The following is a 22957-nucleotide window of genomic DNA, read 5'->3' on the forward strand; positions in this document are numbered from 1 at the left end:
ATTTTTGTGTGCTTCATGACATGAAAAACAATCATACATTCACCTGTTTAATGTATTAACCAGCAATTCTGCATACAAATCGTGCAAACGTAAAAACAATTATGCTACGTAAAGTGAAGCAATGGTGGCTTTTTTATAACAAAGCTGACAGATTAAGCATAGTTCTGAAACACAACTGGGTACAAATACTTTACAGCAAATAACTGCCTCTAACGAAACAAAAACAAAATAGTTTTAGGTGGACCCACATCTGACCCTTTATTTGTCCTCTTGTCAAACTGTATGAAGCAGTGGGCACTCCATTTAACAGGTCCAACCTTGTTGTAAGATATAGATAGCTGTAGCTGGATAAAGCACATTAACGCAGTCAGCCAGCCATCTCCTCACTGTTGACATCATTATTATTATGCAATTACTACTATCTAGGATTGTAACTGAAGCTGATCGAGGCAGCACCTGCCATTTCACTGTGCTCACCTTACACTCTGCAGCTCCTCCCACCCACATCACAGATACCACTGGGGGGGAGGTGTGAAAATTTACGTGTGGACACAGATTGTGATTGTGAGCGTCCATGCAGTCATTACATGTCATTATCAGGGCGGGTGCTGCCACTCAGGGCCGGCCTTAGGCCTTTAGGCACCCTGTGCGAGAAAGCTTTACAGCGCCCCTCAGTGACCACACCCCTCAGTGGCCACACCCTTTAGTGGTAACACCCCCAGTAACCACACCCATTCATCACCCATATTTTACTACGCAAACTAGACAGCCCCCCCATTTCAAATTGCAAAAGTGAATGGCTATGGCACCCACCCACTGAGCAGAGGAGCGGAACTGAGAGGCAACTCTACCTCTAATGTCCGCTCCTCTACTCAGTCTGCTATTGGCTATTTCAAATTACATTATATCTATCTGTTGCCTGCAGAAGCTATCCAGCAGGAGAATGGGGCCACCCGCGAGGGGGGATGCGCCACAAGAGGGGAGCTGGGGAGAGCTGGTCTTACCTAGGGCACAAAATAGTCTAGCATTGGCCCTGATCATTATTATACACTCTGCTGGCCTAACTCTGCTGGTGCATTATGCAATAATGGGACCAGGATTGTGGGGGGTTGAATACCTCTATTCCCCAGAGTGTAAAATGAAAAACTGCATATCCTGCAATACAGGTATTCCTCACTTAACGACCGAGTTCCGTTCCTACGACCAGGTCATTAAACGAATTAGTCGTTAAGCGAGGAACTGTATACAGTACTGTACTGCATTAGTTCAGTACTGTAAAGCAGTCAAGAAAGTACAGCACTGAAGGCTGTGAGACGTCGCACTGCCGCTGCTACGTTCCCGCACGCATGGTTGGAGAGCTGGTCATAAGTGCGAGTGGTCATAAAACAGATAAGTCGTTAAGTGAGGACTGTCTGTACTAAATATGTTACATATTTGTTAGAATGCCCTTGTGGCCTACAGTATGTGGGGAGGACCACTAGATTTCTGAAGAAGAGAATAGAGGGACATGTAATAATATACGAAATGGTTACGAGAACTGTGTACAAACATTTAAAAAATGCCATCAGAAAGACCATTAGGCCTAAAATTTGTAGGGATAGAAAAGATAAAGAATTGGAGGGGTTCTAATTTGAATCAAGTTGGACTTTCGCTCTGGACACTCTTACCCCTAAAGGTCTCAATATCGAAATGTTAATGGCAGGCTTATTGTATGTAGTTAAATCTATGAACTGTATAGAGGAGGCTACAGAGAAATATTGCATGTATACTGATTGGGGATGGAGGTCCTGTAAGGGATGTACATCACCTTCAGCAAAGCCACTGCCTTTTGAAAACATCTGTGTGAGGAAAGGTGTAAAGATGGGGCTTGCTGATGTCACTCCGCATGCAGGACAAAAGGAATACCGAATACTTGCCAGCTTATTAAAACTGGATATTGTGGATATTTTTAAATAAAGAAACTTGTTTTGATTTGCTACACTGTGAGCAAACCGCTCATAGTCTAATTACATGGTGGCGATGATTTGTTAAATGATTTTTTGCGGAGTGTGGACGAACTGCTAGCAGTGGATTTTATATGCTGGATTTGATCGAGACAGCGCGGATACAGCGTTATATGACTCTCTGTTGCCAGAATGTCATGGGGATCTGGTGTGTTCTAGGAAAGCACAGAGGGAGAATCTCATATGCACACAACACTTATTGGAGTATCTTGGTCGATGTTGGATGGAGGAATATCAGTTGAGTATCACTTTTTGATGGACATTAAAATATCTGCCCAGTATGAAACACTATCACTTTTGGCACCGGGTTTATAAATGGATGCTAGATATATAAGTACTGTTTTACCTTTTTTCACATTGTGGTATATTGATGAGTGGGTACAGTGTTGTAGGAGTGTGTAAGTTGATTAAGAAATCACTACATTAGGCACATTATTTTTTAACTATTGAAAGGCGCAGTGAACTTTATATTTATGAGTGTTTGGATTCCAAAGGTATTTGTTGCTTTTTAATCAACTTTTTATGGAGTTGCTTGGAGTGTTCTGCCTTTATGAAGCCCTGCCATGATACTGACTTATCAGAAGCTAGACCTTCCGGATGCACATGCATATTACAATCACTTGAAACAAATTGACTACACATAGGTTAACTCCATTTAACTATTTGTATGGTTCTGGAAAACAACTGTCTGAAAAGTGTTTAAAGGAGGTGTATAATTAAGCAGTCATTTTGAGCACATGCTCCATTGACTTCAATGGGAATCTGTGTTTTGCACGATACCGCGTGGTCTGAGTCATCATAATTATTGATTACGACTATGTGACAGTTGACATCAAAGTTGCAGGACGGATGATTTTGTCCGATCAAGAGCATCAGGAGAAGGCCAGTTTCTGAATAGCATGATCCATACTATAATGTAGACATGTGCTAACTATGTGGTTAAGCTAACTATAATTTATAATTTATTTATATTATATCCTTAAGGTTTTCATTGCAATAGAGAAGTAAAACTGAACTGATCCATTAGTAGTAGAACTAATGTGCAGGAGCAGATTTCAGAATATTGGTGTAATGACGTAGCCTGAGAATTAGAACACCACAGTAATAATAACTTACACTATAGTACAAGGTTATGGTTAAATGTAATTAGGAATTCACACATATGCTTTTTCACTGCTTTCTTTTATTTGGCAAGCAACATTTTTGTTTTTTTTTACTTTGTTTCTGTACGTTCCTCCATCAACAATTTAAAGCACTAGTAGGTGTGGCTTCAATGACAGTCCAAAAAAAGAGTACAAGATGCAGACTGCAGGGAAAGAATGCCCACATTAAGGTACTTCAGGGAAGGCAAGCAATTATCATGGCTTCTCATTTCCAGCGTCCACCAACACGGCCTTTTCCTGCACCTTTCTTGCTGTATGTGTAAAGAAGACATCATCAGTTAAAGATAATAACTTTTGTTTTTTTACATATACTAGCAGATGTATGCCTATTAGAGAACAACCAATGTGTCTTAGCAAGCATGATATGAAGGAGATGGGTACAAGGGTTATGAAAGCAGGCAGTATGTACAGAAAAGGAGTTCAGAGAGTATGACAGAGTATACTGCAGTATGTGCAGAAGAAGAGTGCAAAAGTTTGACAGAGCGCACATCTGTGTGTCTGTAAAACACTCCAGGCCAAGACATTCCCAGCAAATCCTTACCTTTTTTCCCAACATCGAATGGCCCACATCAGAGTGGGAGGACTATAAGCCAGCGGTCAAACACCTGGGGGCCACTGAGTGGTTTTTTCTTCCATGTGGCAGGTTTAAACATGTCAAAATCAAAAATTAAATGAATACCGACCAGTAATGAAACTGAGGTATTCACACTGACTAGCAATGTAACAGCAGGTATTTACACTGACCACCACTCTAACGGATGTATTCAATACAGACCACCAATGTAACGGAGGTATTCTCACTGACCACCAATGTAATGGAGGTATTCACACATGGCATATACTAGGGATGTCCTGATGCCACTTTTTCAGGCCCAAGTACATCCCCTCATGTACTTGCCGATACCAATTACCGATACTTTTTCTTAAAGGGACAGGTGACTTTAAATGATCCATAGTACAACTACATGTTATGTACTATGGATCATGGTTTAACCTATTCATGTTAGCAGTAATAGTGAGTCCTCCCTCTGCTCTGTGGACTATGAGGAGCTCCACAGAATGCACATGACTGGACCCACTGCTACGGCCACAGTGCGGGCTCAGCAACTCCAAAGTCAGCAGCACAGGGGTGACTGGGATAGGATTCTTGCAAAACCTCAAAATATGTATTGCATGTATGTATACATGTTCTGATCTCTTACTGAGCATGAGGCCAGTCCATTCCTGTCACAATTCCCACTAAACACCTAAAGACTTTTGTTCACCAAGTTAAGAGCTAGGCTCTGTTCACATCTTTTGCGATGCATGGATGCAGGAGCCCGTACCATACCGAATGCTATCCTGCATCGTATGTTGCAATGTTATTTGTGCTGCGGTGCCAATATTTCATAATGGCACCCCAATGCACCATCGAATGTGTGTTGTATCACAGCACATTGCATGATATTCTGTTATATGCCATCACTGATTTCCAGAAAGGAGACATGGAAACTGCATGGCAGTTTAAGTGAGGGGATCGGTAATTTAACAAATGACAATTACAAAATGTAGTTTTCAAATGTATTTCATAACAAAAAGCGGATATCACTATTCGGTCTCGTTTATGCACATTATGGCGCAGGGGAGCGCATGTGCGGAAGCGGCGGCAGGACGTGCTGATGCGGCTCTGCCTCACCCACACGAACACCTCACGGATTGTCGGGATCTGTGGCAAGATGCCGACATCAGTTAGAAAGTAATCCCCCGGGGTTCAGTGGAGCAGACAGACAAGTCCAGAGCCAGTAATTGGGTAGGTATCAATGAATATTAACAGAAGCACAACTCGGGAGACCAAGGAGATACAAGGAGAGTGGCAAGTTTGTCATGCATGGAGTCCTGGACTTTGGAGTCTGGAGCCAGCTATACAAGCGACTGGATAAAAGGGAATGAATCCAAGAGGACAAGTCTGCATATCTGGGTAAGCTGGAGATATAAGTAATGTTTTCTGGTAATAGTCCCTGAAGTAAGAATATCGTTTAGAGCACCAGGTTCTATATTTGGGGTTGCCCTCAATCCACGTTTGTTGAAAGGAGTATAAAAAAAGCCAAGGCTATATGGAGAAAGCAAGGGGCTGGAAGTATGGCTGCTTTGATTTGAAAAAAAAAAAGACTGCCTATGAAGGGAGTGAGCTGTGTCCCTCAAAGTTCTCAGAGAAAAGGATTTTACGGCGAGCACAAAAATCCTATTTTCTCGAACTTTTTTGGAGACCCACAGCTTTATGGGGCATAAACAACCAAGGGATGTTCAAAAGCAGTCCAAATTGAGGGACCGCATGCTAAAAAACAGGTGAATCAGCCCAGTAAAAAAAAAAAACAACAACATAGGGAAAACAAGGGCAATTAAATAGCAGAACATTTCGGCCGAAACTAGCATTCTTAGAGGCAGATTCATTGACCTTGTAAAATGTAAAGAATGTGTGATTAGTAGACGGTCAGAGTTTTACAGAGCTGAGCCACAGATGCTTGATAACAAAAGAACAAGAAGTACTCATTGCTATAGGGGAGTCAGAGTTAACAGAAAAAGGAGGCACTTTATCCTCAAGTCATAGGCCTACACAACCTGTCAATTCTATTTAGAAATAGCGGACCTGGAAACCAGGGGTGGACTGGCAACAAATGGGGCCCACAGGGCAATATAAGAGTTGATGGGGCACCCTTGTGTCCAGCCCATATACAAGCCCCACCCACACAGACATTCTGGTGTTATAGAGATTTTTTTCTCCACACTTTTTTTCAAAATAGCAGGTCTATTCGCTAAAAGGTGAATTGCAGGGGAATTGGTAGAAATTTACAAAACTTAGACCAAAACAAGAAATTTCGAAAGTGAGCTAAATGGTAGAATTTTGGGAATTGACAGTAAAACTGAATAATCCAGAACACTGGAGTGGGGATTTGGGTGAATATCACACGTGTGGTATGCAAACCCCTGTGCCCCCCCCCCCTTTCTGCTCCGGTGCATGTGGTATGGCCCCTGTATGACCAGAACCAATGATTGGCAGACCTCACACCAGAATAAATGAACGGCATATTTCACGTCAGAATAAATACATGGCAGACCTCATGCCAGAATAAATGCACGGCAGTTCTCAGACTAGAATAAAAGCATGGCAGGCCTCACACCAGAATACATGCACGCCAGACCTCACACTAGAATAAATGCACTGCAGTCCTTAGACCAGAATAAATGCACGGCAGTCTTCACACCAGAATAAATGCACGGCAGAGCACATGGTAGTGCTCAGACCAGAATAAATGCACTGCAGTCCTTAGACCAGAATAAATGCACGACGGACCTCACACCAGAAAAAATGCACGGCAGACTTCACACCAGAATAAATGCTTTTTTGAGTATTTTAAAAAAAAATTGTTGTTCTAAGTCAAAATCTGTTAGTTTACAGCAGCTTAAAAAAGCTGTGCTCAACAGTGCTACAATATACGGTATGTGCTAATTGTTGGAATGTAAAACATTTTCATGTACTAAAACTGCCGAACATCTATCTTCAAATATTGAATCTAAGATTGCATGGGTCATCAAAGAAGTCAGCTGTGTTTGAGAAGTGCTGGAGGCCATTCCACCAGGAGGTATGGCATGGGAAGTGATGAAGGTGAGATTCCTTCATCTGGACAGGACGTCATGCATTGCACCCTGTGGTGTTGATGGGGGTTATATGCGCATTGGGAAGATACCCTCAAGATATCCTGCACTGCATATGAAGGTGGCTGTCCATTATCGAAGGATCAAAGGACACGGTGTTGACCTAGGCTGAGGAATGACCTGCAGTACACTGGTGCCCCCTGCTGGAGGACTACAGTGCATGCCGACAAATATGAAGAAAGATGCGGATTGGCCGAAAGACCTATAATGGATTGAAAGGGTTGACACGATACATGTACGTGTATGAATGGGTCCTGTTTACCATAAAAGTCAGTGCTCTCTCTCTCTCTGAGCAAAGCCAAGACACAGAACCAGAGGACGGACTTGCTGCGTAAAGTATTCCCTTTGCTGTCTTATTGTACTTTTGTGTCTATTTTATCTTTTATTATGTTTATAGTTCTGTATAAATAAATAAGACCATTGCTTCTTTTAACCATTGTGTTGTTATCATTGGAAGCAGAGAATAGCAAGTTAGCTTATTTCAGGAAACAACGGCAAGTTAGATGTTACACTAATAATCACTGGTTCCCAATCCCAATAGACACATTTTCTTCATTATTGGCACATATCTGACACCCGCCTCCTCACCATCTCAAGGCTCTTCTCACTTGGATCTAGCCGCACTGAAGAGTTCAAAGGCCAGGAACAGGGCCAAACCTTGGGAACGAGGGAGCCGAGTCAGTGAGGAGCAGCACAAGACAGTCTACGCCCACCCGCCACTGCCAAACCAGGTGACACAGCTGTGTTAAGGCAGCAATGGTAGGCCTGGGGGGACACATGCTGCACCATACATCCATGCGGGCTGGAAGTGAAAGGGCTGGGGGGGGAATCAGTGATGGGCCCCGTCATGGCCGCGGGCCCTCGGGCAGTGCCCAAATGCCCGAACGGTCTGTCCCCCCTGGCCCAGAGGTAAACTCTGATGGCCCTCACTTTACTTCCATTCCCCTAGGCAGACTAAGGCGTGGGGGTACGAGACTGGGTAGGGGAAGAACATAAATATCCCAGGTTGGTTCATCGGATGTCTTATAAGGAAGTGGGATGTAAATACTAACATTGTTAAGTTTGTAGATGCATGAAGTGCAAGGCAGGGGCTGAGTGAAGCAAAGAGTCAGTCTAGAACTCAAGAGATTTGTGAGTGGGAATGCACACACTGAGTAGGATAAAGACATCGGATGTGCGGTTTATGTATATGTCTCTGTGGGGTTTTTTTGGGGGGAGGGTTCCTTCTGCTTTCCAGGTAACACAATATCCTTACTAAAGTAAAAGCAGCAACCAAAAAGGAGTCCTTGGCTTCAAAAGAACCTTGTTTCTTTTGGGCTCTTTTAGGGCTCTTTTAGGATAATGCTGATTACTCAAAGACCCTTCTAGCCAAAGTGATGGCCTCAAGAAAGGTTACCTTATGGAAAACAAAGTCAAGGAAATGTTAAATATAGGTTTAGTTGGGGGTCGATTAATATGACTATACTAGATTCAAATGCCACAGTTGGAGTAGGGTCAAACAGGAGAAGCAATGTGTGCAACCCTTTGAATGTAAGTACCAACCAACAAATTATTTACAAGGGGACATTATAAAAGAAGGGCATACACCTGACTCCTAATGGTGCTAAGGGCTAAATGTTGCTCTACCTCTTACTAAAGGAAGAAAAGGCACATCCCACCGAAAAAGCACATGGGAAAAACCCCAAAAAATGAATCTAGTGAAAGTAAGCTTTGATATGCGGGAAGTCGAGTTTTGTGCTTTAAAGGAGAACTATGAGGTGAGTGCTTTTCACTCACCTCATAGTTCTAGCCGACCTGTGACAATGAGACTGTCACAGGTCGGCTCAGTAGATCGGGAGGTGAGCGAACACATACCGGCATTCGCTCACCTCTCGATCCTGTCACGACTCTCTGCCGTGATAGGGGAGGCTGGATTCCCCCCTCCCCGCTCCAATACACCAGCGCTGACTGGCGGAACGGACAGGGAGGGGGCGGGTACAGCTGGCTCTGCCTCTAGATAGGCAGAGCCAGCTGTCAGTCACGCAGCTGGGCGGATCCCGGCATAAGCTCACGGTATACTGCGGCGTCTCAGTATACCGCGAGCTACAGCTACAGCTCGCGGTATACTGAGCCTAGGGTGACGGGAGGACGCTAGTTTGTGTCCTCCCGTTACCCTAAGGAGAACTATGGGGAAAAGCCTTAACCCCATAGTTCTCCTTTAAGCATGGTCAGGATAACTGAATCTGCCATTCCCCAGTCTCTCAGAACCTGTTTTTCAACAGCCAGACTGTTAAATCCTGCGGCTGAGGAGCAGGGTGGAAGATCAGTTCTTGGGACAACAGACCTGTCCAAACAAGTAGAGGCAATGGGAGCATCAGTTAACAGGCAAGCGAGGTCAGCATACCACACTCTCTGAAGTCAATCTGGAGCAATGTGAAGGACTGGAATGCTCTTGCTTTCAATCCTTCAAAGGGAAAAGTTTCAGTGGAGGAAAGACATGAACAGGGCCGGCCTTAGGGGTGTGCGAGCAGTGCGGCCGCACAAATGAATAAGGGCATACTGATCCGACGGCACTATTAGGGGCTAACAGAGTTGTGGGTCCAGGAACTGGAGCATGATGATAAGGAATGAAGTTTTGATGCAGTAAGTCGACCAGTGCGTATCAATGGTAAGTGAGTACTTTTGCTCCCTGTTGCAACCTTAATTTCTCCCACGAAGGGTAGCTGTAACAAAGCACACTGTTGCTTCACTAACCAGCACTTAAGCAGGTGCCCTGTGGGTATGGACAGAAGAAAAAGTTACTTAACACCTGGGCCAGCATCCAGCACTGCGTCACACATAAACGTCTACGCATAAAGTCTAGTCATAGGGGTGCACAGCGTATAGCATTAGGGAGCAAAATATATACACAGGATTTCCATCTCTTCAACTGTCCCTTACCACTTTCAGCAGGGGTGCACCCGTTTGGCCACCTGATTGGATGGGAGGTCTGGAAAGCCACAGCCACGCTCACTCACAACTTGCCAGGCACAGTGGACTGTGGCTGTTATGTGAGGAATGAAAGTGGCAAGTGTTGCACTATGGATTGCCATCTAAATCTCCAAGATAATAAGATATAGTCTGACAAGTAGGTGCACAGGTGAGTGAAGGAATTCCATCCACACACCTCATACAGCCACAAATGCCTAGTTGGCGTCAGATAAACTGGCAGAGATGAATCTACCAGTAACTGTTAAGAAAATAAAATTCTTCCAGTTTAAGTGAAAAATATAACCGAGATTAAGGAGACATCCATTCTTAGGACACTAAGCATAAGCTGTGAGGTTGGAGGGGTTATAGCCTCTAGGGAGATGTCCTATCGTTTCTATGTGCCTAGAGTCTATTTCTTTTGTAGACAGCAGCCCTTGGTTGCTTATGCCCGAAGCTGTGCCCCTCAATGCATGCCTGCGGCCAATACATTTTCTGATTGGGCAGTAATGAATGCCAGTACATTATAATCAATGAACTTGCAAAATGTATATGCTCTATAAGGAGGCTGAAACTACTTACAACTTCTGTGCATGGCTGATGCGATTGTACAGGACATTAATCTAGAAGAGAAGGATGAAAGCTGAGTATTCTCGAACTGCACATCTTATACGTTTATACTGTATTTATATATGTGGATATTGATCATACCTCATATCGTTGAGTTTTCAGTTTCTCCATGAGATCAAACTTCTCTGATTCCAGCTGAGACATCCAGTCTGTCAGTTCCTTAGCCTTTTCCCTGTCATTTAAAATAAGACATTGTTGTAAGCTGCACAGTAGCAACATTTATTAAAGCTTTTTTACTTTTGTCTCTTAATTTTTTTTTTTGAGTATTTAAAAACCATCTGCAGTCTTGAAATTGTATGTATAGCCATTTTTTTAGTTTTGGATAGAGTAGGGAAGGGTTCTAACCCTGGCAGTTTTTTTTTTGTTTTTTTTTTGCGAAACGGTGCAAATGTTAACATACACGCGGATTCCACACGTTTGTGGCTGGAACCTGCGGAATCCACCCATAAAATTGCGCTTAGATGATTGTGGAACCCCACAATAGTCTGAACAATGGACATTGCAATGCATTTTTTTATGTGTAGCGCGGTTCCGCGTGTATTCCTATGGTCGAAAAAGCGTGGAAAAACAATCATGTGAATGAACCCTTAGGGAAATCTTAATTTACTTCCTGTACAGAGATGCAACATTAAGTCAGTTGAAATCTCCAAAAGTGAAGGGAATTCCCTTCTTGGGCAGTTTTCCCTGGATCACGTATCCCCATTAGAAGATTTCCCCTCGCCTCCTGTTCTGAGGATAATACCAGAATTTTAAATTTTCCCTCACTTTCTGTTTAGGTGACAATACAACAGTACAAACTACAGAGGGTTAATCTCCCCAATGGGGACTCAGACAGCAATAAAAACATGACAGAATGTCTAACCCCTTCCCACTCTATTTTTTTTAAAAACAGAGCTAAGGCTGTACTAGGCAAAGATTTTAGAAAAATCAAATCCATATACATTTATTATACTTTTTAAATGTATTTTTTTGGCCATAGATAACAGTGGCTTTAAATTAATGAGAACTTTGGGGTAACCTTTATTTCCCATAGTTCTCTTTAGGGTCATGGGAGGACATACTAATGACATACATGAGTCTGCTATATGCTGAGAGTGCCACAACTGGGGCAGATCCCGAAAATACTGCTGAGATCCACCTGCTGATTGACAGCGGGCTCTGTCTGTCTAGAGGCAGAGCCAGCTTTGCCCAACCAACCCCCCATCTGTTCCTCCAGTTAGCGCTGGAGGATTGGAGAGGGGAGGGGGGAAATCCTAGTGGGGAGCGGTGACTAACAGTCACCGCTCTCTGCAGGGAGTTGATTGAGAAGTTAGTGAGCGGCGGTATGTTATTGTTCACTCCCCAATCAGTAGCGCTGATGTGTGACAGTTTCAGTGTCACACGTCGGCTCCAAGTTATTCACTCACCCCATGGTTCTCTTTTAAATCATCTTTCTTTTAGCAGCAGACAGGGCTATGCACTGGGAAAATTCCACTGAGTGATTTCAGGAGTCTTGATGACAGGAATCAGAATTCTGAGGTCTGCCATGCATTGTTTCTGGTCCGCGATCTGCAGTGCATTGGTTCTGATCTGCAGTGCATTGGTTCTGGTTTGAGGTTTGCTGTGTATTGGCTCTGGTTTGCAGTCTACTGTAGATTGGTTCTGGTCTGAGTTCTGCCATGTATTGGTTCTGGTCTACGGTTTGCCATGCACTGGTGCTGCTCTGAGGTCTGTCGTGCTTTGGTTCTAGTCTGCGGTCTGCCAGAGTAAAGTTATTACTAAAGTCTGACTTGCATTGGTGCTGGTCTGGAGATTGCCATGCATTGGTGCTGGTCTGAGGGTTGCCCTGCATTAATTCTGGACATGGGGTGACTGACCATTTGGGGGCCTTAACGCACACACTGGAGCTGAGGGGCGGAGATTTACAAACCGCACGTGCAATATGTGCCCAAAACCTGCTCCAGCCCTAGATTATTCAGTTCCCCTATCAACTCTCCTACTAATTCTCCAATTCACCCATGATAACTGGCAGAATTGAAGAATTTAGGTCAAAATAGCCAAATCAAAAAAAATTCTGAAATTAAGCTTGCTTTAAAAATCGTCTATATTGTTCTAGATTTATAAAAATCTCTTACCAATTCCCCAGCAAAGCCCCTTGTGCTCTGCCCATATACAAGCCCCACTCGTGTATACATTCTTCTGTTACAGAAATTATTTTTCCACTCTATTTTCACATAGGTCTATTCACTAAAAGGTTATTGGAGCTGAAAGACATTTGTATTTCAGTCCTAGTCCTGAGGTTTACATTTAGTTCTTTTACATCTCTTTCTGGCAGGGCAGGATACCTGATTTTTCTTTGCTGCAAATAAGTAACAAACAAGTCTTGTTCCTCTGTATTCCTGTATGTTGGCAATGAAAGTTGAAGAAGGAGATTGCTAAGCTCATCTTTCTATCATTCTGTTTTCTCTACCTATTTGCATGAGCCCTGGTACTGCAGCACAAACAGCTATATTTTTATGCACCCACGTGCTACCACCTGATAACCCATAAACCATTGTGCGTTATGAAATTAGGGTTGTATAGATACCAGACGTACCTCCCTTAGAAGTCTTATTCCGTGGATGACTTCCACAGCAGCCAGCAGCAGCCAGCAGGAGCCTGGTGAGTGTATCTGCCACCACCAGTTGCTTCCCCGGCACATGCACTACCCGAACATTAAATCTAAGTAGCCTCATAAGAAGTCTCTGGCTTCTCAGTGGTGCCTTGTCAATATCACTTATCAATGGAACCAATGGTTTGTGGTCGGTCTCCAGACTGAAATCTTCCAAACCCACGAGATAGCGTGGGAAACGCTCACAGGCCCAAAGGAGTATCTGCTAAAATCCACTGGAAGCATCAAGTGTGGAAAAGAATTTAGCCCCTGACAACTTTGGTTCCAATGTCGGCAGTACAAATCTCTTTACACCCTCATTCAGACATTTTTATTCCATACAAATGCAAGCTTTCCCGTCACGACCGGCACGACGGGAGCACACCAGTCAGTTGCTTCCTCAACTTCCTCAATAACACTCATACTCTTTATTCTCAGGAGTTCGACTTCCACCTATGGCATAAGTGGAAATGGAATCCCACGAGGTGTAGCGATACTGTATGGGATTGCATTCGCCTTAAGCATTATGTGGACTGGCTCACAATTTAGCAGGCCCAGATGTCCTCCGTGATCTAATTTACTCATACAACAAGGCCCAGACTGCAGGCTGTTTTCCTGCTCAAAACGCACGCCTACTTAGTAATATAATGTATTGCTGGGACTTGTAGTCCTGCATAGTTGGTGCTATTCTGCGTTGCTGTATAATCATTATACAGCAATGCAGAATAGCACCAGCTATGCAGGACTACAAGTCCCAGACTGTGTATATACAATGTGTATATATATATATATATATATATATATATTGTGTACATATATATACACATATGTAACATTTCACAACTCCCTTCCTTATATAGTTAGAATTACTCCAGTAAATGCTATTCTACAAAACAGGAAATAGGTTTGTTTGTAAGAAAAAAATGATTTTAGTTGTAACACGTGCTATGAATTCTTTTTTTCTAGATGTAGTTGGAGATCCTGCTGAGATGTATAGCTCTGATAGTGTAGTGTAGTGATAGGTGATAGTGTACTGTGACTTTATAGATGTACATGCATATAGTAACTACCTCAGCTGATTTTCATTCATGTAATCAATACACAAAGGTTTGTGCCTCTCCGCCAGTATTTTTCTCTTCATTTCACGTCCTGTCTGTCTCTTTCCTCTTCTCTGCTCTGCCTGTGAAACAATGACATTCATAAAAGGCATTTAGAAACAAAGTGAAACTGTGTTTTTCCCATGCAGTTTTAACCCCTAGCTCAAGCAGCACATTTATTATTTGTTCCTTGGCTGCAATTAGTTTCTGGGAGCAAAGAAAATACTTCCAGGTAAGGGGGAGCATGTGACACATGCCACGTTACACACTGGGCCAATAACCAAGCACCAGTGCACAGACATGTGGAGAGTTCATAGCCCTGTGTACGCTAAGCCTAGAGTGTCTCCAAACTTTTTCAGGGCAACTTCTCCTGCTCCTGGCAACTGAACAGAGAGACAGGTAAGTGAAAGAAAAGGCAGTACATGCCGTTAATAAGGAGAAGGAGAAAGTAAACCTGCTGCTTTGTTCTGTGTAGCCAAAGCACATAATCACTTTTAAAAGGCATTTCACAATAAGAAACAATAAGATACTGGACATTAAGCACAAAGGAAAAACAGTATTTTTTGTACCCACCGTAAAATCCTTTTCTTTACATTAATTGAAGGACACTGTGGAGATCTTGATCTTTACACTGATGGGTTTTACCACCATTTTTAGGAGTAGGACTTGGCTTAGCAGTAGGACTAGGCTGCCCCCAGAGCCAAAAGGAGCTTGGCTCGGTGGGCAGCTCCTGCTGGTGGCCACAACCCCATCCAAGGCAGTTGAGTTAGGACACAAAGGAGTGGAGCTAAGGCACAAAAAGACCCCCACCACCCAAAAAAAAAGGGTGGGTGCTGTGTCCTTCGATGAGTGCAGAGAAAATAATTTTACAAGTAGATACAAAAAAATCCTATTTTGTCTTTTGATCATTGAAGGACACAGTGGAAATCTTGATGTCTGTACCGATGGGACGTCTCAAAGCAGTATCCACCAAGGGGGGAACAAAATCCATGCCTTGACGACTGAGATATACCACTTCCAATTGTCTACCTCAGGAATAAAGGGGTTAAATACTGAATTTAATCTACGAGTGTTCCTATGAAGAAAATAGATAGTATTGGGAATCATTCTCAATACATGCTCATTGATCAAAATCGTTAAGCTTGTGAAATTGAATCTATTAGACAAATATAATTTGAGCTACTATTGTCTTTTTTATTTTTTTAAGAAAAGGGGGGAAAAAATCCACCCATTCATATATGCTAACACCGGTGATAGACTGGCAGGGATTAACAGATGAGGAAACAAAGCCTTTAAAAGACATACCTTCAAGTCCCTGATTACATTCTGACGAAGCCCCAGATTAGAAGGGGCGAAACGCGTCAATGTTTCCAGCCTGGCAGGCCCCCTATCATCCATGTGAGAACTTGAGGAAATGCTGAATTGAACTCATAATTTTATGGTAGCGGTTTTGTGAAAGACGTTAAAGGCGTCCAAACCGCATTTGTAAATGGGAAAGCCGCAAGAACCGATTGGAGATCGGGAGGTCAGGTAATATACCTATCGCTACTCTTCAACAAACACTCGGTCTAACTACCAAAAAGCCAGTTGAGGATTTGTACCTGTTGATGAAAACGGTGTGTGACAACAAGCAATGTTATTTTTCTGTGCGGAACAGGATTAACCATCAATTTCTACTGCACATACTTGAGTTTCTACCAAGTAAACAGATCGGGGGTTATTGTACCTAAATGATCATATATCAAAAGTGTTATCAAACAAAACAGGTTGTGATTATTGAAAAGCAATTACCAGCAGCATTGGATTTTACTATCCACGTTTGAACTAGCTACATGTATGGTGTTGTCTGGTAGCAATGAAGACCTTTTTTGATCTTGAGTGGAAAGCAACTGCCAACTTCCAACTTCATTGATAACTTGTATCTTTATTACCACAAGAAATACATCAGCCACTGTGTCCAATACTGACTTCCAATCTTTTGGATCATACAGTGAAGCACATGTTAATTGTAGAGATACATTATATCCACATTTTGAGTGAGCTTCAAAAGGAGTGTGCGGACAAGTTCATCTGTGTCCTCAACGTCATTAATTTAAAGTACAGCCTGTTGTGCCGCTATCATCCTTATAGTTCAGCCCATACTTCGGGATATCTCTGAGGGTGTTTTGAGCGGGGCCCTGCAGGCATGTTTGTGTCTGTGTGTTGAAAGAAGTGACAACGTTGTCAATTTTAAAATGGTGATTTCGGGAAGTGGTGCTATAGTTATTAGGAATGCACTGATATTATCGGCCGAAAATGGCACGTTTGGCAAAATGCCAAACATGCCATTTTCTGACCGATGCAGCTGTGCATCCGTGTTTTCTCTCCTTCCCACTGGGAGCTGCTCTGTGTCCCAGCGGGAGGAGAGTATAACGCACAGGCAAGTATTTGTAATGAATTGGATCTCAGCTACGGATCAATGAACCAGCTTGATTATTTATTAACAGTGTGTGGTATGTAACACTATTCCTAATACATGAAGATAATTAGAATGTTCATATCATTTAAATGGTTGGCAACATGCGTTGCTGAGGGAGGCCACAGTCTATAGCAAGTTGAGGAAATCTTGGGGAAGTTACTTCACTTCTTGAGATTCTCATAAAAACAATAATAGTCAATGGTAAAATAATAATACTTGCAGTTTAGTAGCTATGTAGGGTGTCCTTGGGAGCCTTCTGGATGCAACGCAGTCTGTGAGCAATTTTGTAAGTAGGATGCATGCAAGTTGCAGAGACTCCTGCAAGTCAGAATAACTTGCTATGGTCTGAACAGGGTTAACATCCAGGTGTGATGAGCTTGATCATTATACTTGGTAGAGTTGAGGGAAGCAAGGGTTAACAAAGTATTCTTGTGGTCCATAATTCTTCCACTTAATTAAGTACTGTAACTGGTTTCTAAATAATCTGGAATCCAGTATGGTCTCCACTTCGTACTCTTCTTGTACTTCAACTAAAACTGGAGGAGGAGGTAACGGTACTCGGTTTGGGAAGGTATTTGGTTTGTACGGCTTTAATAAGGAGATGTGAAATGTGGGATTAATTTTAAGTTCTTGGGGTAAGGTCAAGCGAACAGCTGATTGATTAATAATACATTGGAATTGGGAATGGCCCAATAAAAAGACTACTGAACTTCCTGAATGGTGTTTTGAGGTTTAGGTTCTTAGTAGAAAGCCAAACTAAGTCTCCTGTATTATACAGAGGTGCTGTTCTTCTACGTAGGTCGTAGTAGTGTTTTTGTCTATGTTGGGCCTTCTCAATGTTTTCTTTTAAGATTGGAATTACTTCTTGTATTTTTTGTACATAGTTTTCAGTTGCAGGATTATTGGTAGGTAACATTTGAGTAGGTATGAACGAAGGATGGAACCCATAATTTGAGAAAAAAGGTGTTTGGTTTGTGGTGCAGCTAACTGAGTTATTGTATGAGAATTCTGCCATCGGAAGTAACTCATTCTAGTTATCTTGTAAGTACGTGCAATAACATCTTAGGTACTGTTCCAAACATCTGTTGATTCTTTCAGTCTGTCCATTGGTTTGGGGCTGACATGCACTGGAGCGACGATTTAATAATTTAATAACGTTGGCAACAAAAACTTCCGCAGTTTCTTCCGAAGTGGGTAATTTCGTTAAAGGAATGAAGTGTGCCATTTTAGTTAGAATGTCAACTGCTACAAAGATAGTGTTATACCCTCCCGCAGGGGGCAGATCTACTATGAAATCCATTGACACAGCTTCCCAGGGCTTTTCGGGAATAGGTAAGTTGATCAAAAGACCGAAAGAGGGTCTTGACTCATGTTTAGCACGTGCACATGTTTCACAAGAGTTGACATTTTGAACAGTCTCACTCATCTGGGGCCACAAAAATTGGCATCGGAGGAGATGTAGCGTCTTTGTAATTCCCGGATGGCCTGCCAAAGGAACATCATGTGTAAGTTGAAGAAATCCTACTGCTAAATGGGATGCATCAACTTCTAGAGTATACTGAAGTTGATGATCTGGAAGTCTGAGGATGGGAGCAGTAGTGAAGCGGATCTTCAGTTCTTCAAATGCTTCCTGGGCTTCATTATTCCAGGTAAATTTTAAGTTGGAACTTGTTAGTCTGGTTAAGGGCTTGACTACATAGGAGAAGTTTTTTATGAATTTCCTGTAGAAGTTGGAAAAGCCTAAAAAACGCTGAAGTGCCTTTCTCGTCTGTGGTACTGGCCAATTTAGTATACAATCAATCTTGTTTTGATCCATCTGGAGACCATTGTTGGACACGATGTATCCAAGGAAAGAGATGGAGGTGGTCTCAAAAGTGCATTTTTCGAGTTTGGCATAGAGATTGTGTACACGCAGTCTGGAAAGAACCTATCTGACATGTGATGGTCCTCTAAGTTATTTGAATACATGAGGATGTCATCTAAGTATACAACAACACAGACATCAAAGAGGTCTCTGAAAATATCATTTATGAATGCTTGGAATGTGGCTGGGGCGTTACAAAGGCCGAATGGCATCACCAGGTATTCATAGAGACCGTAACGGGTCTTCCATTAGTCACCCTCTCTAATGCGAATGAGATTGTACGCACCCTTTAAATCTAGTTTGGTGAAGATTTTTGCAGATTGGTATCTTTCTAATTATTCAGGTATAAGCAGAAGAGGATATCTATTTTTTTACAGTTATTTTGTTTAATTCCTTGTAGTCGATGATGGTTCTTAAGCTTTTATCCTTATTACGCACAAAAAACATGCCTGCTCCAGCGGGTGAAGTGGATGGTCTAATGAATCCTTTTTTAAGATTCTCATCTAGGCATTCTTTAAGGAAAACAAGTTCAGGTTGTGAGAGCCCAAATGGTATTTTACTGTTATTAAATAGATCAATGGGACAATCATATGAGCGGTGAGGCGGAAGTGTATCAGCATCTTTTTTACTGAACACATCTTCGAAATCTTGATAATGAATTGGAATTTGTTTAGTGTCTTCTTGCAGAACAGGAGAGTTAGTGTGTAACAAAGAAGTAGTGAGATTGCATGTAGCTAGGCAAAATTGTGAGTTGAAACTCATTTTTGAGTTTTCCCAAACAAATGTGGGTTTATGCAGTTGAAGCCAAGGTATGCCCAGTATAATGGGGAAGTGTGGAGAGGGTATCACATCAAAAGTTAAATATTCAATATGTTTGGTCTCAGCAACCACTAGCAGTGGTTGTGTTTGAGAGGTGATTGGGCCTGCATTTAAAGTGGTACCATCAATAACCCGGACTGACACTGGAGTTGATTTGTTAGTGATGGGAATTGTATTGCGAACTACAATCTGTGAATCAATAACATTTCCACAGGCTCCAGTATTGACAAGGGCTTTAAGACAAATTCTTTGTTGGTCCCACTGTATGAACAAAGAAAGTTTAAAGAATTTAGTCTCTGATAAGTTACAGTTTAATAGTTTGCAGAGATAACTTGACTCGCCACTATTCTTCTTTTTAATTAGTGGGCAGTAATCCACTCCATGTTCCAGAGAGGCACAATACATGCAGAGGTTATTATTCTTCCTTCTTAACTTCTTTGCCTGAGAAAGTTGTCCACCTATAGAGCCGATCTCCATTGGATCTAGATGATCGGTCGGTACTTTCCTCACAGGGGAAAATGTAGGAGCTGAAACTTTCTCAGCGCGCCTTTCTCGTAACCTGCGGTCAATGGAAATACTGTGTTCTGCGTTGAGTGTTTCTGTTCTTGCGATTTCATCTTTTTAGAGTTCAGATAATTCCAATCGGAACTGATTTCTGAGGCTAATATCATTCCACTCTGACTCTGTGGACCATCTTTTAAATTCGGCAATATAGTCCTCAACAGGACGTTTTCCTTGTTTTAAGGATCGTAAAGCATTCTCTGCAGAGAACTGTTTAGTGGAATCTTCGTATAACAATGACATTGAGGTACAAAATTCACTAAAGGAATTTAGAATAGGATCCTCCTTTTCTAAAAAGGTGTTAGCCCATGCACGAGGTTCCCCTCTTAGGTATGAAATCATAGTGCAGACCTTAATTCTATCTGTGGAATAAGTTCTTGGCTTAAGTTCAAACATTAATTTGCAGGCATTGAGGAACTCACGATAACATTTCCTATCACCTGAAAATGTGTCAGGGAGGCTGATCTTACGTTCTGGTGGATCAGCCAGAGGCCTGGTAGTGGCATTTGCATATTGTCTGAGATTCTGGTTATCAATCTGTAAATCACTCACATTTCAAATTAGCGTCTCCAGACAATGGTTGAGAGAAACCATGTGTGTGGCAATGTCCGTTGGATCCATTTTCAGGTTCGAGCAAACTATAAACGCACAGGCAAGTATTTGTAATGAATTGGATCTCAGCTATGGATCAATGAACCAGCTTGATTATTTATTAACAGTGTGTGGTATGTAACACTATTCCTAATACAGGAAGATAATTAGAATGTTCATATCATTTAAATGGTTGGCAACATGCGTTGCTGAGGGAGGCCACAGTCTATAGCAAATTGAGAAAATCTTGGGGAACTTACTTCACTTCTTGAGATTCTCATGAAACAATAATAGTCAATGGTAAAATAATAATACTTGCAGTTTAGTAGAGTTGAGGGAAGCAAGGGTTAACAGTCAGGTGGAGTTGTAGCTTCGTGTCAGTATCTTGGTGGAGTTGAGAAGCAAGGATTAACAGCCAGGTGGAGTTGTAGCAACATAGTCAGTGTATCTTGCTAGAGACAGAGCAAGGCAAGGTTAACAGCCAGGTGAGGTTTCAGCTAAATGAGTGTCTCTCTGATGTGGAAACACAGTAATGCAAGGCAGCTTTAAAGCTTCAAGTAAGGAGATAGTTTCCAGGGTGGAGAGCAGGTTCAACTATAGCAGTCAATTGCCGGCGTTCATTCCTTTGCTCGAACGCTGTGCAATTGAATTGCAAGGCTTAAACCACATAGGAAGGAGGAGCTGCCTGATGTCATCGTCGGGGAGCTGGAGCTCCACATCGATTACAAGACGACGGACAGGTGAGTATATTAGAGAGAGAAACTGTCAAAGGTGGCCGAGCGCTGCGGGAGGAGAGAGCTGTGAGCGGCCGGCGTCTCTCCTCCCTGCACTACTCAGCCTCCTGTCACAGATCAGGGGCGGAGACAGCCCACGCTGTCAAAGCCGCTCGCTCAACCTCCTGTGACAGGGGGTCAGGAAGGAGAGTGAGGTTCTTCTCTCTCACTCGTCTTCTTTTCTCAGTACTACTTTTTTTCATCCAGCTCTTTTTGTATCCACATCCCAACCACTCATCCACCTTGAGCTCCCATGGTGCCATTGAATATTTCCTCTCCTTAAGACGCTTTTTTGTTCCAAAAGTTTGTATCGCCCTAATGCTCAGTTCAGGTGGTAAAATGAAAACTGTTATGTGTTAGATGGCAGTGGGACAGTCAGTGCACATATTTGCTGCCTCTCGCTATGCTTATGGAGTGGTCCATGATTTAGGGGCACTTTAAAAAATATAGATTTCCGGATGACTTTGATCAGGTATCCATGCTCCTTTGATAGCCTATGTCAAGCCCTGCAGCGTTGTGACCAACGGGAAGACAGTGGGCCAACGGTTCTGTACCGTTTGTCTACTCTCTCTCTTGTTTCGTCTTTTGTATGTCCTTGTTTTCCCCAATATTCTCCAATATTCTATGCACTGTGTTGCTGCGGTTGACGAATACAACTTTGTTCTTGTTCATGTTGGCTGGGGCTCTTTGTGTTTTGTATGAAAATGTGTTCAATAAAAATCTATTGCAAAGAAAGAAAAAATATAGATTTCATCATATCTAATGAGAAGTTTGTTAAGAATTCCACTCAAGTGGCAGCTTTGCTTGAAGCCAATATTTTGTCCACTGAAATAGCAGTGGTAAAAGTGAACACATACGCACATTGATACAGTTGTTATAGGTAACCACAAAACAGATTCAATGGCAAAACAGCTGCACTGCTTCCACTTGATAAGAATGAGCTGTGTATTTTTAGTAAAGAAATATGAAAACACTGTTTAAGAAGGTCACAAGAAAATGGAAACAAAAAATAGTTGTTTAACCCTTTCGCTGCCAAGCCCTCTGGAACATTTTGCAACTCAGCTGGCCACGCCATTTTTGCAATCTTCCCCATTGATTTGATTTTCAACTGCTGTGTTGCTAGCGTTTGTAAAAGACCCCCCAAACCATATATTTTCTGAAAGCGCAGGCACGGTAGAATAAAAAGATGGTGTTACTAAATTTGTAGGCCCTGCGATAATTGCGCAAATGTTTCTCAAATTAATATTTAAACCAATAAAAATACACAATTCAATTGATAAAGCACACTAAAATCAGTATCAAAAAATATTTTCTGACTAAATCTAAAAGATAAAACTGAGTTAATAATTTTTTTTTAACAGTCGGCAGTCTTTGGCCGTTGCAGTAATGGGTGCAAAACCGGGAACTATCCTTACGGCCGTTTCCTGGAGCCATTAGGCAGAATTCGTGGGATCATGTGTGTCACATTATAGGTGAGTTCTTTTGCTCCTAGTATTTGTTGACCTGTAATCCCAGCTGCGACACGGCAGCGGGATGTTGTTGCCGACCTTTGAGGGGTTCGGGAACTCTGAAAGTATGTATCATCCATTACAACTGTGATGTGATAGGTTAGGGTGGGAGCTTAGGGGGAGGGAGAGGGAAAGAGGGATAGGTCATGGGTGGGAGGGATGTGTTTTAAATGCTCCTTTGGGGGCGATCGGGTACCCAATGTAAGAGAGCGGCTGTGACGG

At 42.4% G+C, this 22957-nt stretch overlaps 1 protein-coding gene across 1 annotated transcript in view; it reads right to left on the reverse strand.

Moving 5' to 3' along the window:
• Positions 1 to 3298: 3298 nt before the first annotated feature.
• Positions 3299 to 22957, reverse strand: part of TNNT1 (troponin T1, slow skeletal type) — a 157013-nt gene continuing 137354 nt past the window's right edge. Inside the window, exons 7-10 of the mRNA XM_018568265.1 lie at positions 14135 to 14244; positions 10517 to 10607; positions 10388 to 10428; positions 3299 to 3417 (exon numbers count right to left, since the gene is read on the reverse strand). Of these exons, the coding sequence (XP_018423767.1) occupies positions 3372 to 3417; positions 10388 to 10428; positions 10517 to 10607; positions 14135 to 14244 (288 nt within the window). The 3' untranslated portion in view covers positions 3299 to 3371. The remainder of the gene's footprint in view (positions 3418 to 10387; positions 10429 to 10516; positions 10608 to 14134; positions 14245 to 22957) is intronic.

This window comes from Nanorana parkeri, unplaced genomic scaffold (genome assembly GCF_000935625.1).
Source record: "Nanorana parkeri isolate BGI_ZX_2015 unplaced genomic scaffold, ASM93562v1 scaffold1164, whole genome shotgun sequence".
Classification (NCBI taxonomy): domain Eukaryota; kingdom Metazoa; phylum Chordata; class Amphibia; order Anura; family Dicroglossidae; genus Nanorana; species Nanorana parkeri.